The sequence below is a fragment of the Zootoca vivipara genome, chromosome 10 (assembly GCF_963506605.1).
Source record: "Zootoca vivipara chromosome 10, rZooViv1.1, whole genome shotgun sequence".
NCBI classification, from domain to species: Eukaryota; Metazoa; Chordata; class Lepidosauria; order Squamata; family Lacertidae; genus Zootoca; species Zootoca vivipara.
Window position 1 is genome coordinate 23,650,180 of NC_083285.1, and position 16,131 is coordinate 23,666,310.

Consider the following 16,131-nt stretch of genomic DNA (forward strand, 5'->3'; position numbering starts at 1 on the left):
TCTGCAACCTTCCCCCTTGAACAAGCCACAAGTTCCATACTTCATTGAGTTCATTTTCCATAATGCCAGAGCCATAGTTATTTCCCCATAGTAGTGGAAAGAAACCATTTTGCCCTTGCATTCATCAATTTGCCAGCACATTGACACGTCTAGCATTGTTCTCTTCTGTGACATCTTATCACATTATCATCTCATGTTCATGTTCCACATGATGCAGCGGTGCATCTGAGTGTCAATATGGATCTCTGTCCACATAGTCAATGCTCAGCCATGTTCTGTTGAATATTTAAGAACCTTGAGCATGGATAGCCTGAATGGTATTTCTGCAGTGCAGTCTCATTTCCCATTTATATTCTCATCTTGAGGCCCAGAGATCTAAGCAAGCTGTGGATTTATTGACTACAATTTTGCCCTTCTTCTTTTAGCACAATTCCACTCCTATTTAGGTGATCTAGTTGTTAGATATGCTCCTGGTTCTTCCTAGTGTTGGTTCCATTTGGATCTATACAGCTTCTCTCTCCCTGAACCAGAATATCGTCTTTTCTTTTGCCTCCCATTACTACCTAAACACATCCTGCAATAAAATCACAGTAGCATCCCTAAACAGTATTTTCTTCCATCACATTGTGTTTCTCACACACAACTGTCATTGCAGACAACTGTCATTGCATCTAAAGGGCAAAACACGATCGCCTGATACAGTAGTTATTAGCAAACAGGAAAATGCTACATTTAAACAGCCCCTTTTCCAAGGAGCCTGCATTCCTGCTTGAAAAAACACTGATTGCTGCTTGACAGAATCTGTGGATAAAACAGCAAACCCCTCGAGTATCTATTATTTATAGACATTGTCTTTGAAAGTGTGTGTGTTTACAATGATTATAGAAATATAAGTAACAATGATGGTTTTTTTTTTTTCCTTTTTTTCTTTTTTCTTCTTTTTCATTTTTAGTTTCATTTTTTCTTCTTTTTTTATCTTTTTCTTTTTAGGGGGGTCTTTTTCTTTTTGCTCCCCCTCCTTTTTTCTCTTGGTTTCTTTTTCTTTTGTTTGGATAAGTGGTTGGAAGGATGCCCCCCCCCCCTTCGTTCCCTCTCTTGGAGCCTCTCGGTGGCAGGGGGGGTTCCGGGGAGGGGAGGGAGGGGTGGGAAGAAATTCAACCATAAAATGAAACACTGCCGGCTGCCTACCTTTCGGGGGTCCCTCTGGTGGGAGGAGAGGGCTCTGGGAGGGTGGACGGAAGTCAGTGGAAAATATGTTATGTATTTTTTCTTTTGTATGTTTGTTCTCTTTATAATATAAAATCAATAAAATATAATTTTTTAAAAAAATGAAAGTGTGTGTGTTTATTTCCATGTATCTGTATATGAATAGATATAGTCTGAAAGACTCGATAGATTTCATGGTTTTCAGCAGAATGTTACATTATTTTCCACAAAACATTTAAGATCTTTATCTTTCTTTCTTTTTTGCAATTAACCGCTAGTCTGACATTTTCCAACCATATTTTAACACAAACATATGCAAACATGCTGTCCAGCAGCTATTCACCCTCAAGGAATTACCTGCAGACATATGGTAGTGCTTTTATTTAAAAGTGTTTTAAATTTGGTATTTTCCAAAGCCTATGACTTTATAGAAAGCAACTGTATACAAACTCACAGGTTTTCAGTAAAAAGAAGAGGAAAGGGGGAAAGCATCAAAACAAACATCTAGTACGGATGCTAAAATGGCCCATTGTTGCATTTTTTTATGCCCAAGCTTCCCCCACCCCACCCCACCCTAAGAGCGTTCCTTCTGTTTTTGAGGATATGGGCAAACTTTCCCAGTCTGCAAGGCACAAAGTTTTTGCATGAAGTTTGACAGAAGGGAACACACACACACACACACACAAAATGGATAACATTTAGTTCTTCATGGAACCAAATGGGGCAAATGTCAAATGTCCTAGAAAGCCTGTAAACAAAACTTGGAGGTCAATATAACCTTGGGACTAATTTGTGCAAGCTGTAAAATGAGATCACATATGCTTATCAGCTTGCTTTCGAGCCTTAGTTTTGGTTCCGTTAGTTGCTGTGTGTAACCATTTTCCATTTTATCTGTATAATAAAGCACTAGAACTGATCACACTGGTCTTTCTTTGGAATTCCTACAACTGGGTCCTTTGGGGCATCAGTCAATCCTTCACCCTGCTCTGTACTTGGACCCATGGGACAGAACAGTTCTGGATCACACATTTTTTCTCTTTCCTGCCACAAAAAAATGCACTATAATAGAGTATACTACCCCTCTGTGTGCTACAGCGTTGCCAGTACTTTGGTCAAATTAAATGTATCTTCAGAGTGTGACACCTTCATAATGCAAGTGGTGAATGTGCATATATGTTAATCGAAGGCCTCTTTCACAGTAGGTCTTTCCGTTTTGGCAAGATGCTATAGACTAAACTAAACCCAAAGCACAGAAGATACTGCTCACATATTGAATTCTACCAGATTCAGTAATACTGCTGACCTAACACGAGTTTGTGAAAGCAGTTCCACTTTTCCCCAAATCTATTAAACAGAGCAACACATTAGAGAAAGGAATGTGAATCAGAGCTTGCATCTGTGAAAATGATTTACCCTTTAAAAAGCAGGTTTCAGAAATTTATATTTGGGGCCTGAAGATTATTACCATGCATATCTTGGTACAAGACATATCTGATGATCATCCCAGTAACTGTCAAAGAATCCATTGTTGTGAAGTTCTAGCTACATTCAGAAGAACAAACCTTTAACAGCTGCTTCACTTTGTACCAATAACTGTGCAATCCTGTACACGTCTACACAGAAGCAAGTGTACACTGGAGGGTTTATGAAGGATTTTAGAGGACTGGCATAAAGCTACAATCCTATCCACACCACCTTGGAATAAGTTCAAGGAAATCCAGTGATACTTACCTTTGAGTAAGCATGCATAGGATTCTGCTAGTTTCATCCACAGAGTTTGATTTGTCTGTCAAACACAGCTGCTATTGAACCTCCACTGCAAAAGCCCCATTAAAACCAGTTGAAGTAAACGGCTGCAGAGGTAAGACCTGGCAGTATGTACTATGTCAAATAAAACTTGCCAAACGGGAAAATTTACTTACAGCAATGTTAGCAAAAGAAGAAAAGCAATGAAAGAATGCATTCTGTAGCCCGCAACAATGACAGATACTCAACAGTATAAGGTAAGAGAAATATTTATTTAAATTTTGCACAAGAACGAGCTTATACTGAACAAATTTAGTCAATAACTAAGTGCAGTCGAACAAGGAAATATAGATGACTTCTCCCATCAGACAATATTAAGTAGTCATGCCTGTGCATTATCATTATTATTTTTTACAATAACTTGAATCAGTTTCTCAGAGCTGTACATATGTTGTTGCAACATTCAGTGTTTCCAAAAGATATTTTCCTTTTAAAAAAGATTTCTGGCAAATTCTGTAGTGAGCAATAAAAAATAATGATGATGTAGATTCAAATATCATTAGGCTACAAAATAAATAAATCTGTGGCCATGGATGAGGTGTATTTTCAAAACTCCAGAAAGCTTTTTACATTCTTGAGGATTCTGACACCTTTATATGCACAACATGTCAATTTTCCTCTAGTCCAGTATCTTACATAATGATGTCAAACACAGACTGGACCAGAAGTGGAACCTCACACCCAAACACAGGTTTATACATCTGAAGTCATTACTAGTCTTACACATTTCACCCAGAATGAGGAAAGTGACAGCTCATTCAATTCATAGCATTTCTGCACTTTAATTGGGGGTAAAAACTGGTCTTGCTCCAGTTTTGGCTTTATACAATTTTTGGTCTATAAGTCTTTTGCAAAGGAAAAAATTCTATAGCCAGAAACTGCCTGCCTGTGATACATGGTCATTAGCTTCACAGTTCCTGAAGGCAATGTGGATCCACCGAACAACAAACATGCCCATTCTAGAGAAGACAAAGAAAAACAAGAGAAAGTGATTTACATTCATGCAAACAACTTTGTTTAAACAAGAGTATAAGCATTTACACATGACTGCTGGGAGATGTGCTGAAATACCAGCATTTCCTACCCATTAATTCTGTGTTAAATTCTTTCTGATCTTCCAGTGAAAATTAACTTAGTGCCTTTTTTTTACTTCTGAATGTCAACATAAAGAGAGCAATTTGAGTTCCCATCAGGCAATCATCCAATGCATTTGCATGGCAGAGACAGATTCCATTGCTGAGCCATGCTGTCAGCAACCACACATTTGCACAGTGCAGAGTATGTCATGAATGGTCAGCAGTTCCAAGGAGGAAACTGCCACACGAACCAGCACTGTTCACTAATGTCAAGAAAGGACTGCATGAAAAAATAATACTCAACTTTTTTTCTAGCTTACAGTAGCCTTCCTTCCTTTTCACCAGTTTTACTAGCCAGAAGCAGTGCTTTTTATTCAGGAGATACTCAAGGGCTGAACTTTCGTTGTTGTTAAAAAGTATGGCACTTACTGTAATAACTTCATGGTGAGTACCGGCACCTATTTTTCCAGAAGATAAAAGCACTGGCCAGAAGTAACTGATCCAGAAGCTCTTTAGAAGCCTAACTTAAAGCAGTGTTTCCATTAAATTGAATTGTTAGGTGAATGAAACTGGAGAAATAACTTTCGCCAGTTTCCACAATTCACTTTAGCTATAAAGGTACTGATGCACACGAGATGGATAACCATGTCCAGAAGCTAATTAAATTGAGGTATTAAGATTGTAAATTAGCTTAAATCCATTTGCTTTGGTTTAAATTGGACTGTATGTTCTAGCAAGCAGTACTAAATAAGCTTTTCCCCATGTAGCTCGGTTTAAATGGCTTGTGGGTGGGGCCTGATTTCTCCCGATTATAATGCCTAGGGCCACGATGCCTCCACCTTGCTGCACCTAAGCAGATATGGGTCAAGGCAGCATCTGGATGGCCCATCTATTGTATGCAACCTTGAGTTTCATGATGGAGGAAAGGCAGAACATTAAGGCACTAAATAGATAAATTTGCAAACATGGATTTGTGGTGCCTTTGGACCCCCAAACTCAAAGATAACTTATGTTTCTTCATCCGACACACATTTCCCATGAACAGAGGGTAATATGTGATTGAATAAACTTAAACTATTCAAGGAAGGGAGAATAAAATTGTTTCTTCTTCCCTTTCCCAGTCCGGTTCTCTTACAGTACAGAAGATTTAAAGTTGGTGATCATTCAGAAAAACAATACCAAAACAAAAGCAAACACTTTTTGATAAAGTCACACACTTGAAAGGACTAAATGCAATTACATGTCAATTCTGACTGAATTTACTTGCTGTCAGTAGAAGTTTGGTGGGAACTACATGCCTATCTTCATATTGGGATGCAAGTGAAGAAACAAATTGTCTCTGTAATATTTTGGCACATTTATCTGTGTACAGTGGCGGGCCTACATTTTTGTGGCCCTGAAGCTTGAACAGTTAGGGGGGCCTTTTCGCAACCAGCAACAAGGTCTGGCTAACCACTGTTACCCAATGGGGTTGTTCCACGACAGTTCACCACACCTTTTCACCATCTGTGCTACTGACTCTCTGTCTTTGGGATTGTTGAAATATATACAACAATGTAGTAATCCATTTGAGTCTTGTGACTCAAATTGGGTCTACCAGACCCAAAGGTTTTAAGCACTGTGGACTTAAGTCGCTTCTGGAGCCCCTCCAGGATTAGGGGCCCTGAATGGTGAAGCCTCACCATTTTCGCAGCAGATCCACCCCTGCCTGTATATTTTTGAGTTATGCATTTCTCTGCTTTCTTATCATTGGCTGTTGCTGGTGACTGTGTGGAAAGAGAGACTCCATAATGCCAGAACACTGAGCTGTGCTTAGACATTACAGGAGGAAAGATGTCGACATGGGGCTGCCACTTCTGATGGCAGACCCATGTTAAGAACATCACATAGTTACTGCCTTTATAAACAAGTTTGCTTAGAATTGCATTTGGGCAATTTGTTATTTTATTTTCTTGACTTGCTGTATGGCAGGGTCCTAGAAAACCATGACAGCAATCTTGCTGCTCACTTTTCCCACTTGCGGTTTTAAAATGGTTTTGTGCTTAAAGCTGCTTCAGCCGATGCCCGGCTTTTCTGAATTCCTAAATGATTTTATGTAAACCTATTTTGTTGTAAGCTTGACTACAGAGGCTTATCCTGCAGCTCTGACCTTCTGTGAGATGCACTCTATGAATGTACAGGGCATTAATGTTTCTTTATTTTTTTACTGTATACACAGTATACTGTACTATTAGTCTAATTTGAATGACCTTTTTGAATCGTTTTAAAATTCAGGTGCCAAAATGCTTATACCATATGTTAGGCAAGAAATAAAGCACAGATTCTGTTTCAAGGATAAAGTGGTATATTATGATTTCCAATGCATCAACATTAAAAAAAAAACCCAGCTGCTCTTTCATTTCACATATTCCTCCCCAGTCATTCCCCTGTGTATGTGGTTAGAAGGAAAAATAAAATCTGGATGTATGCTGATAAATCCATAGGGTAAACAAAAAAAAAAACAATTAGTCCACCCCTAAATTTATTTGGGAATAGATATGGGGTGGGTGGTCCCTGGGTCACAACATGGGGGCCACAGATGAGCACCCCCTACAGTGGATCAGTGAGTTGTGCACAGTCCTAAAATTACAGCTGTGTTTTCTTTTCACCCACTAGGCTGCAATCCTATACACAGTTACCTAGAAATTGGCTCAATTGAAGCCAGTAGGAGTTACTTCAAAATAAGCATGTAAAGGATTACACTGTTAGGTTGTGATCCTGTACCCCATTACTTGGAGCCAACCCCACTGAATGCATGTGAGATACTTTCAAGTAAAGCTGTGCAGGCATGGAACATATGGATGACATAATAAGGTGTTGGGAAGAGGAGGTGATAAATGTTCCATTTAGCTAATTCTGCTCAGTTTATTGTTATGAGTTAAGAACATAGGAAGACACTACTGGGTGAGGCAATAATCCATCTACTCTAGCATGCTGTTTTCATAGTGGACAACCAGATGCATATGGGAGACCTGTAAGTAGGACTTGACTGCAACCTTTTCCTCACTTGTGATTCCCAGCAAATGGTATTTGAAGGCATCCTCCCTCCAACCGGGAAGGCACAACATAGCCATGAGGGCTAGTAGCCTTATCATTCATAATCTTCTTTTTTTAAGCTATCCAAGGTGGTAAACACCACAACCTCCTGTGGGAGCATCTTCCATAACTATAAGCTGCCAATTTTGTCTACCCTACATCTTCCCCTATTCAGCTTCATTGGAAGTCCTGGAGTTTTAGTGTTATGAGAGATGGAGAAAAAACCTTTCTCTATCCACTTTGTCTGCACCGTGAAGAACCGTATGCACCTTTGCTCACCTTTTCTCTAAACTGAAGAGCCCTAAAGGTGGGGTGTAGCAGGTAGAGTACTTGTTTGGGTTCAGTGAGGAAAGTAGGAAATGCACTTTCCATCACTTGTATGAATGAGAACAGTTTATTCCAGACCCTTTTTCTTAACTATTTTTAAAGGTTGCAAGAGTCACGCCAGCATATCACTATGCGCCCTCATGTGGGAATGTTCAGGAATGTGGATGAGGAGATATTGTTTAATATATCCTATCCCCGCTTGCGCTAGCAAGCACAAAACTTTAGCAGAGTAAAAACATTCCCCTTTTTCAAAATACACAGCAGAAGAACGTTTGCGCAGGCTTGATTTAAGCCACTAAAATAAAGTGTATTTTGCTGGTATTTCCCCTTTTTCCCTCTCTTAAATGGTTGATAAGCTCATTAAAAGTTAAACCTTTTGTGTGATCCATTATACTTTTAAATGGAGCAAACGTAGGTCCCAATGATGCAAGCATAAACGTTACTTTAGTCACATCATCAAAAGCTCTGGGAGTAAGGCCAATTCTTTGAACAATCTCAGAAAAATTCTTAAAATGCTCTGTAAACTCTTCTCTAGAATTCATCTTCAACTTGAGTAACTTATCCAACAAGTATCTATAGGAACTCTCTGTAGATTGTGCATAAATGCGTTCAATGTCCTCTAGGATCTTAGATGCATCATCTTCAAAATCTATCATCGATAGATGCTCATTCCTCAAACTGCTCAAAATTATGTGCTTGGCTTCATCATTTTTAATACTCCAAGCTTCTATCTTGGCTAAAGCTTCTGCATCGGTTCCTGTAGGCTTTTCTTCCTTAATGGCCTGCAGAACACGCCTAGCAGCAAGATAAACTAAAATGCGCTGCTTCCACTGCACAAAATTATTGTCATCCAGCAGCATAAAACTTGGTCTTGCCTCACTACCAAAACTGGAGCTTGCCATCTTAAAACTTCAAAAATTTCCAAAATTTCCAAAATTTAAAATCTTTCAAAAATCAAAATCAAAATCTCAAAAATCTCAAAAATATCTTCACTACCTCTGAGCTATCTCAGTGCTGCAAACTCTGAGGGAGGGGAGGGGTAGTTAATCCCCCAAGCACACTGCAGAACAAAGAGACCATGTGCTCAACCAGGAAACTCTAATAGAAAAAACCTACACAGCTCAAAATCACAATCCAAATCAATCCTTCAAAAATACACAAAATACGCAACTCTGGGCCGCCATAACCCTATGTGGGAATGTTCAGGAATGTGGATGAGGAGATATTGTTTAATATATCCTATCCCCGCTTGCGCTAGCAAGCACAAAACTTTAGCAGAGTAAAACATTCCCCTTTTGCAAAATACACAGCAGAAGAACGTTTGCGCAGGCTTGATTTAAGCCACTAAAATAAAGTGTATTTTCCTGGTATTTCCCCTTTTTCCCTCTTAAAAGAAAAGACACAACACAATGCTCTTAAAAGTATAAAAGATGTTTACTTACAAGCATCTCGAGGTACAGCACACTCAAGAGGTAGACTTGCTTAGTTAAAAGGTAATATATACATTGTGAAGTTCACTTATAAGAAGTGAGACTCCATCTCATCTCTCTCTCTAGGCTGGAGGCCTTGAGGGAGAGACTCACTAAGATGTGTGTAGTCCAAGAGGTCTGGTCCAAGAGAGAGAAAATGGCTGTTTCCTTCAGGATTTATCTGCCACTTCCTCAACTCATTTGCATGTGAAGGAAGAGGAAACTACGCTTAGTCATATCCTCCTCCTCAGTCCTCCAAGTGGACTATCTAGGGATTGTTGTGACTTGACTGCACTTAACCCTTTGCATCCCACAAACCCCTTCTCAGGCAATTCACAACATACACAAAAACATACATAAACAACTTTAATCAACCACCCAAGAGTCCCAGCTTGCCACGAAGATCCTGGAACTTCTCTCTTGGCAGGGGCTTTGTTAGGACATCTGCAGTCATCTGGTCAGTGTTGCAGTAACACATTTCAACAAGTCCATCCTCGATCACCTGGCGTATGTAGTGGTACCTGACCCCAATGTGTTTGGTGCGTGCAAGGAACTTTTCACTTTGTGTCAGCTTCATACTGCTCTGATTGTCCTCCATCAAGCTGACAGGTCCCTTCCTTGGCACGCCAAAGTCCTTCAGGAGTTGATCCAGCCAGGCGATCTCTCTGCAAGCTTCCGAAGCCGCAATGTATTGGGATTCTGAGGACGATAAAACTATACATTTCTGTTTATAACTTCCCCATGCAATAGCTCCGTCCCCATACATAAAAACATAACCACTGGTGGACTTATAATCCTTATTATCCCCAGCCCAATCCGCGTCAGTATACCCAAGCAGTTTAGGGTCTCTGACGGCTGGCAGTTTTAATTTACAGTCCATGGTTCCCTTTAGATAACGAACAACCCTCTTAACACCAGCCCAATCATGCTCAGTGGGACAACTTACTTTCCTACTTAGGATCCCCACTGCACTTGCCAGGTCAGGTCTGCATGTGGTAACCAAATACAAAAGTTTGTCAGACTACTTTTAAGTATTGCAGCATCTAAGCAAATGTCGGTTTACCATATTGACATTGCGACAGCCTTTCTTCATGGCGAAATTTCTGAGCAGATTTATATGAAGCAGCCCAAAGGTTTCATTAAACCAAATGAGGCACATCTAGTGTGCAAGCTGCAGAAGGGACTTTATGGTTTGAAGCAAGCAGCGAGGGCTTGGAACCAGAAACTTCATGAGATGCTGGTGCAGCTTGGGTACAAGCAAGGGACTGCTGATAAGTGCTTGTACACCAAACAAAGGGATGGACAGTTTTCGTACATTTTAGCCTTTGTTGATGACCTTTTAATTTCTACGTCAAATGAGAAGGACTATAAAGACATAGTCAAACACCTCAACAGAGAAGTAGAGGTCAAGGAACTAGGAAAAGTGAAATACTACTTGGGAATTCAAGTTGAGAGAGAAGAGGATGGATCGTTCTTACTCAGCCAAAGGCAAAAGATAACTGAACTGATTGAAAGCATGCAGATGCAGGATGCACACCCAGTTGCGACACCGATGGCCACAGACTTCTTGAAGAATCAACAAGGTTCGAAGTTGCTGCCAAACAACACGCAATACAGGTCAGCAGTCGGCAAACTTTTGTATTTGGTTACCACATGCAGACCTGACCTGGCAAGTGCAGTGGGGATCCTAAGTAGGAAAGTAAGTTGTCCCACTGAGCATGATTGGGCTGGTGTTAAGAGGGTTGTTCGTTATCTAAAGGGAACCATGGACTGTAAATTAAAACTGCCAGCCGTCAGAGACCCTAAACTGCTTGGGTATACTGACGCGGATTGGGCTGGGGATAATAAGGATTATAAGTCCACCAGTGGTTATGTTTTTATGTATGGGGACGGAGCTATTGCATGGGGAAGTTATAAACAGAAATGTATAGTTTTATCGTCCTCAGAATCCCAATACATTGCGGCTTCGGAAGCTTGCAGAGAGATCGCCTGGCTGGATCAACTCCTGAAGGACTTTGGCGTGCCAAGGAAGGGACCTGTCAGCTTGATGGAGGACAATCAGAGCAGTATGAAGCTGACACAAAGTGAAAAGTTCCTTGCACGCACCAAACACATTGGGGTCAGGTACCACTACATACGCCAGGTGATCGAGGATGGACTTGTTGAAATGTGTTACTGCAACACTGACCAGATGACTGCAGATGTCCTAACAAAGCCCCTGCCAAGAGAGAAGTTCCAGGATCTTCGTGGCAAGCTGGGACTCTTGGGTGGTTGATTAAAGTTGTTTATGTATGTTTTTGTGTATGTTGTGAATTGCCTGAGAAGGGGTTTGTGGGATGCAAAGGGTTAAGTGCAGTCAAGTCACAACAATCCCTAGATAGTCCACTTGGAGGACTGAGGAGGAGGATATGACTAAGCGTAGTTTCCTCTTCCTTCACATGCAAATGAGTTGAGGAAGTGGCAGATAAATCCTGAAGGAAACAGCCATTTTCTCTCTCTTGGACCAGACCTCTTGGACTACACACATCTTAGTGAGTCTCTCCCTCAAGGCCTCCAGCCTAGAGAGAGAGATGAGATGGAGTCTCACTTCTTATAAGTGAACTTCACAATGTATATATTACCTTTTAACTAAGCAAGTCTACCTCTTGAGTGTGCTGTACCTCGAGATGCTTGTAAGTAAACATCTTTTATACTTTTAAGAGCATTGTGTTGTGTCTTTTCTTTTAAGAGGGAAAAAGGGGAAATACCAGGAAAATACACTTTATTTTAGTGGCTTAAATCAAGCCTGCGCAAACGTTCTTCTGCTGTGTATTTTGCAAAAGGGGAATGTTTTACTCTGCTAAAGTTTTGTGCTTGCTAGCGCAAGCGGGGATAGGATATATTAAACAATATCTCCTCATCCACATTCCTGAACATTCCCACACCTCATTCTTCAGATAAGTGTCTCTTGTTGACCCTGAGGAATACTAAAGACCCAAATTATCATGTGGATTCTGTTCCCTTCACTTTATAAAAAACAAGGAAGCAATGGCTGTATTTCCATTTCTGCCTCCCCAGAACATGAAAAAGTGTTTGATCACCGCAAAGCTTCAAAATTGTCTTGGGTAATTTTCTTCTCTTGACAGAAAATGCTTTTTTTTGCGGGGAGGGGAGGTGTAGAAGTTTATAGCCTATATGAGAAATCGTTTGATAGTTTAAATATCTTCAAAATGCCCCCCCCAAACCCTGACAACAGCAAGATCGGCAATCACAGCTGAGCCAATATATTTCCATAAAAAGTATACCATATGTAGATGTATAGAGGGCTAGATAGCTTCAAGGTCAGACAGTGTGTGGACTTTGAGAATTTTGCCTTGCTGGTACACATCTAAACCATTATCCAGATTCTTGAATGCTCCTGCCCCCCTGGCAGAAAAGAATGATGTCAACAACACTGAATGATTTATGTCGCAAGTGTGGAAAGAGGCATCCCAGTGACTAGATGAGATGCATCAATATTTATAAACTGTAAGGCCAACTGGAAAAGACCCTTCTACGGCTCAATTTAGCTCTTCAGTACCTTGCACTGGCAGAGGGTGCATTCTGTGCCATGCTTGATCCAAGAGGACCCGGTGAAGCGAACCACATTGGTTTCATCCAGACAAGTCTTGGTGATATCGTTCCTAATGGTATCTGCTTGACATGGGTCAGTGACGCAGTGAGGGCAACATTCATTCTCAGGGAGGGTGCTGAATTCACACTCCATATCTGGACAAGGCAAGGGCCAACAGTCCACTTCACCCTGCTGTTTTTTTTTAATAAAAAAATGGACAAAGGAGCATTAATTCTATGTTGTTATATCATCATCATTCATATTATGTTAAGACACTATTATACCATCATAAAAAGGGACAGGGAAGCTTGTTCAGGCTGAGGGACATGTTGAGTGCTGCTGGGGGTGCATTTTCCCACTAACCTGGGACTTCTAACAATGGGACTTCTAACAAAAAAAATGGCAGAGGTTTATTATGTGGATTTGTTACTAAAGGCAAGCAATGGAAACTGAATGATTAAGGATCTAGCTCTGAGAAAACTGGGCATGCTAAAATCACATTGATTTATACAGTGTTAAGTAGTGAATTGTTCATGTAGTTCCATGGATCTCAAAAGGTGTCAAGTGTGTTTTGAATTGCACCCTGTGCTGGGGTGAATCTTCTTTCTGTGATAAGGACTCACTTTCAATAAATATTTGCAGTGTACTCCTTGGGTTCCAATTATTTCAAGTTGCTCTTTCAACCATGATTGGTAATGAGGCAATATTTCTATTCCCTAGATCCATTTTTTTTTACAGTCAAATATGAACAACAGATTTTCATGTTGTGATTAGATGTATCTTCAAGTTACAAAAAAAGGAGATCCCAACTAAACATCGGGGGGGGGGACTTTCTGTCAGTAAGAATGGTCCCCCTCAAAAGGTTATGGTCTCTCCTTCCTTGGAGTTTCTTAAGCAGAGGTTGGGTAGCCATCTGTCATGGATGCTTTGGCTGAGATTCCTGCATTGCAGGGGGTTGGACTAGATGACCCTTGGGATCCCTTCCAACTCTAGAATTCTATGATTCTATCTACAGTCTGAAATGTTCAGTCTTTGATCAATTGAGCAATAGAAAAATTTAATTTAATTAAATTTTTTAAAAACTGATTGAAACAATAATAAAAGAACAATTAAGGCAGATGTAACTCATAATGATTGCAAATGGTTTTGATTTAATTGTCTATTGTAGGAGGAGGACTTACCAAACAGCGGCATTGTTGACAATTTTGAACCCAGGTGTCTCCACTGTTGTATAAGATCTCACCGCTTTGATGTAGACACTGACTGCTGAGCCTTGGGTCGCATTCAGGGCAGCAGAATAAGTCAACTGTGGGGTTCTCACAATCACATACCATTCGCCGACACATTACGTATCCACTCTACCGTTGCAAGACAGAGCAGCATGCAGTAAAAATTAGAATCAGCTTGCATAACTATGGTGAGGGAAATGAATAACTAACAGTCTGCAAAGCTACAGAACTAGTTTAAGAATGGGAGATTCAGGGAAGTCAAAAGGAGGAAATGGTTCTTCACACAGTGCATAGGTAGTTAAACTATGGAAAGCACTTCCACGAGAGTGGTTTAAAACAGGATTAGACTAATTCATGGAAGATAAGGCCAAGTTCCACTTCCACGGCCTCAGAGCAACAGTCACAAGTGAGGAGTGTGTTGTTGCATGCAACTAGATAGGCCTTTGTGTAAGTCTGCAGGGCTCTTGTTAAATTCTCAAAGCTAATTTAAAATGAAGGAAAGGATAAAAAAATTGTAATATTGTGTGCAATTGACAATATAATGGTTCAAATAAGGATGGGCTATGTTCTTTGAATATAGTGGGTTGGATCCAGCTGTGACTTTGCTCTAAAGAGCTACTGTTGGTGCAAATTGTGGCAAGTGAGTTTTGCCGACAGCTCCTCCCACCTTGCCATCTGTTGGAAACAGGAAATTTGGGCTAAATTGCTTATTTTTCTGCCTCAGTAAATCGGCAGTGGTGACTTAAGCATACCACCTTCATCCCTCGGGGAGGGGGACAAACTATTCTATCTTCAGTTTCCTGCTTTGCTTTTTCACCTTCTCCCACCCCTCAAAGAACCCCCTGCTAATGCCGATCAGACTTACCTGGCAGGAGCAGACAGAGCACCTATCGTTCTCCAAAACCCAAATCTGCCCATTGTGTTTAATTTTGCCTTCGTGGACACAGTCACCTGTGCAGTTCTTCCCATGGGGACACCGGCAGTCATAGCCACCATCCAAGTTAAAGCAAATGGTGTCATTGGCACAACTGTGCCTTCCTGTCGCACATTCATCAATGTCTGCAAAGAAACAGCCATGGACTGATTTTAAACTAAAGACACTAACAAAAACTGGCCTGGCTATAGTTGATAGAAATTATCCTCGGCCATTAAGCCTCAGTTCCATAGTTATATGCATTCAAGTCTAAATTCTTCGTATTACAATTTACACACCATTAATTACGTGAGTGGAAGTTCAAGTGAAATAACTGTGCAGACCCTTACTTACTGTATATCAAGCAAGGAAATTCTTATATGAACTTCCTGATATTAGCTTTAAGTACTGTGGTAGTATTCTTATTCAATATTTGTACCATTGGATTCCAACCTTCTGAGGCTCAAATTCATGGGTGCCTTGAAGTTGACTGGGCCAGGCCAAAGGGCTATTTGATTGCTAGCCCAATATGTGGGGCTGTTGGGACCCATACGAGGAGAAGAACGGTTGAGGGTTCTTTGAGACAGCCCCAACCTACATTGCAGAATTGAGGACCCGGGTGGCACTGGAAAAAGCAGAACTGCCAAGTACTCAGATAAGCCTTAAGTTTGCATGTGACTTGTAGACCCAGACTGAGCTCTCTCTGCCTTGCTGGTGCAATCTACAGTTGGCATATCTTCACTGCATCACAACATTCACCAGGGCTGGAGAACCTTTGGCCCTTCAGATGTTGTTAGGCTACATTTCCAATCAGCCCCAGGCTGCATGGCCAATAGTCAGCGACCATCTGGAGGACTGGGGACCTAATGGGTGGAATGGCCATGTGCAAAATGTATGCACTTGCAAAGCTTTGATAGCAAAATCCAGAAATGTGCCACTGCCAGTTCAAATGAGGCAGTGGCACATCTCATAGACAAGACTCACACACCAGGCCTCATATAAGCTCTGCACAGGCCTGGCTAAACTAGTAGCAGGATATCCATGTACAGTGGTGCCTCGCTTAACGAATGCCCTGCTTAACGAAAGGTTTTTTCTAGTGGAGGTTGCCTCACTAGACGAATGCGTTTTACGAAAAATTCGTCTAGCGAATCGCGGTTTCCCATAGGAATGCATTGAAATTCAATTAATGTGTTCCTATGGGCAAAAAAAATAAATAAAAAAAATCAATGCATTCCTATGGGATTCGCTAGACGAATTTTTCGTTATAAGAAAAGACCTGTGGAACGAATTAAATTTGTCTAGCGAGGCACCACTGTATTTACAAATTAATGTGCCTATATATTCTCTCACACATGTTGTCATTTGCTCTCTAGAGGTTGTCCGACTTCGAGTTCACAAAGTTACAGAAAGTGAGTTGTATCCAATTAAGTTTTATTCA

General features: G+C 40.7%; 1 protein-coding gene across 1 annotated transcript in view; it reads right to left on the bottom strand.

The window, feature by feature from the left end:
- Positions 1-3,221: 3,221 nt before the first annotated feature.
- The window catches only part of NELL2 (neural EGFL like 2), a 113,867-nt gene continuing 100,957 nt past the window's right edge, over positions 3,222-16,131 (bottom strand). The window contains exons 17-20 of the mRNA XM_035128429.2: positions 14,646-14,839; positions 13,733-13,909; positions 12,519-12,743; positions 3,222-3,971 (exon numbers count right to left, since the gene is read on the bottom strand). Of these exons, the coding sequence (XP_034984320.1) occupies positions 3,921-3,971; positions 12,519-12,743; positions 13,733-13,909; positions 14,646-14,839 (647 nt within the window). The 3' untranslated portion in view covers positions 3,222-3,920. The remainder of the gene's footprint in view (positions 3,972-12,518; positions 12,744-13,732; positions 13,910-14,645; positions 14,840-16,131) is intronic.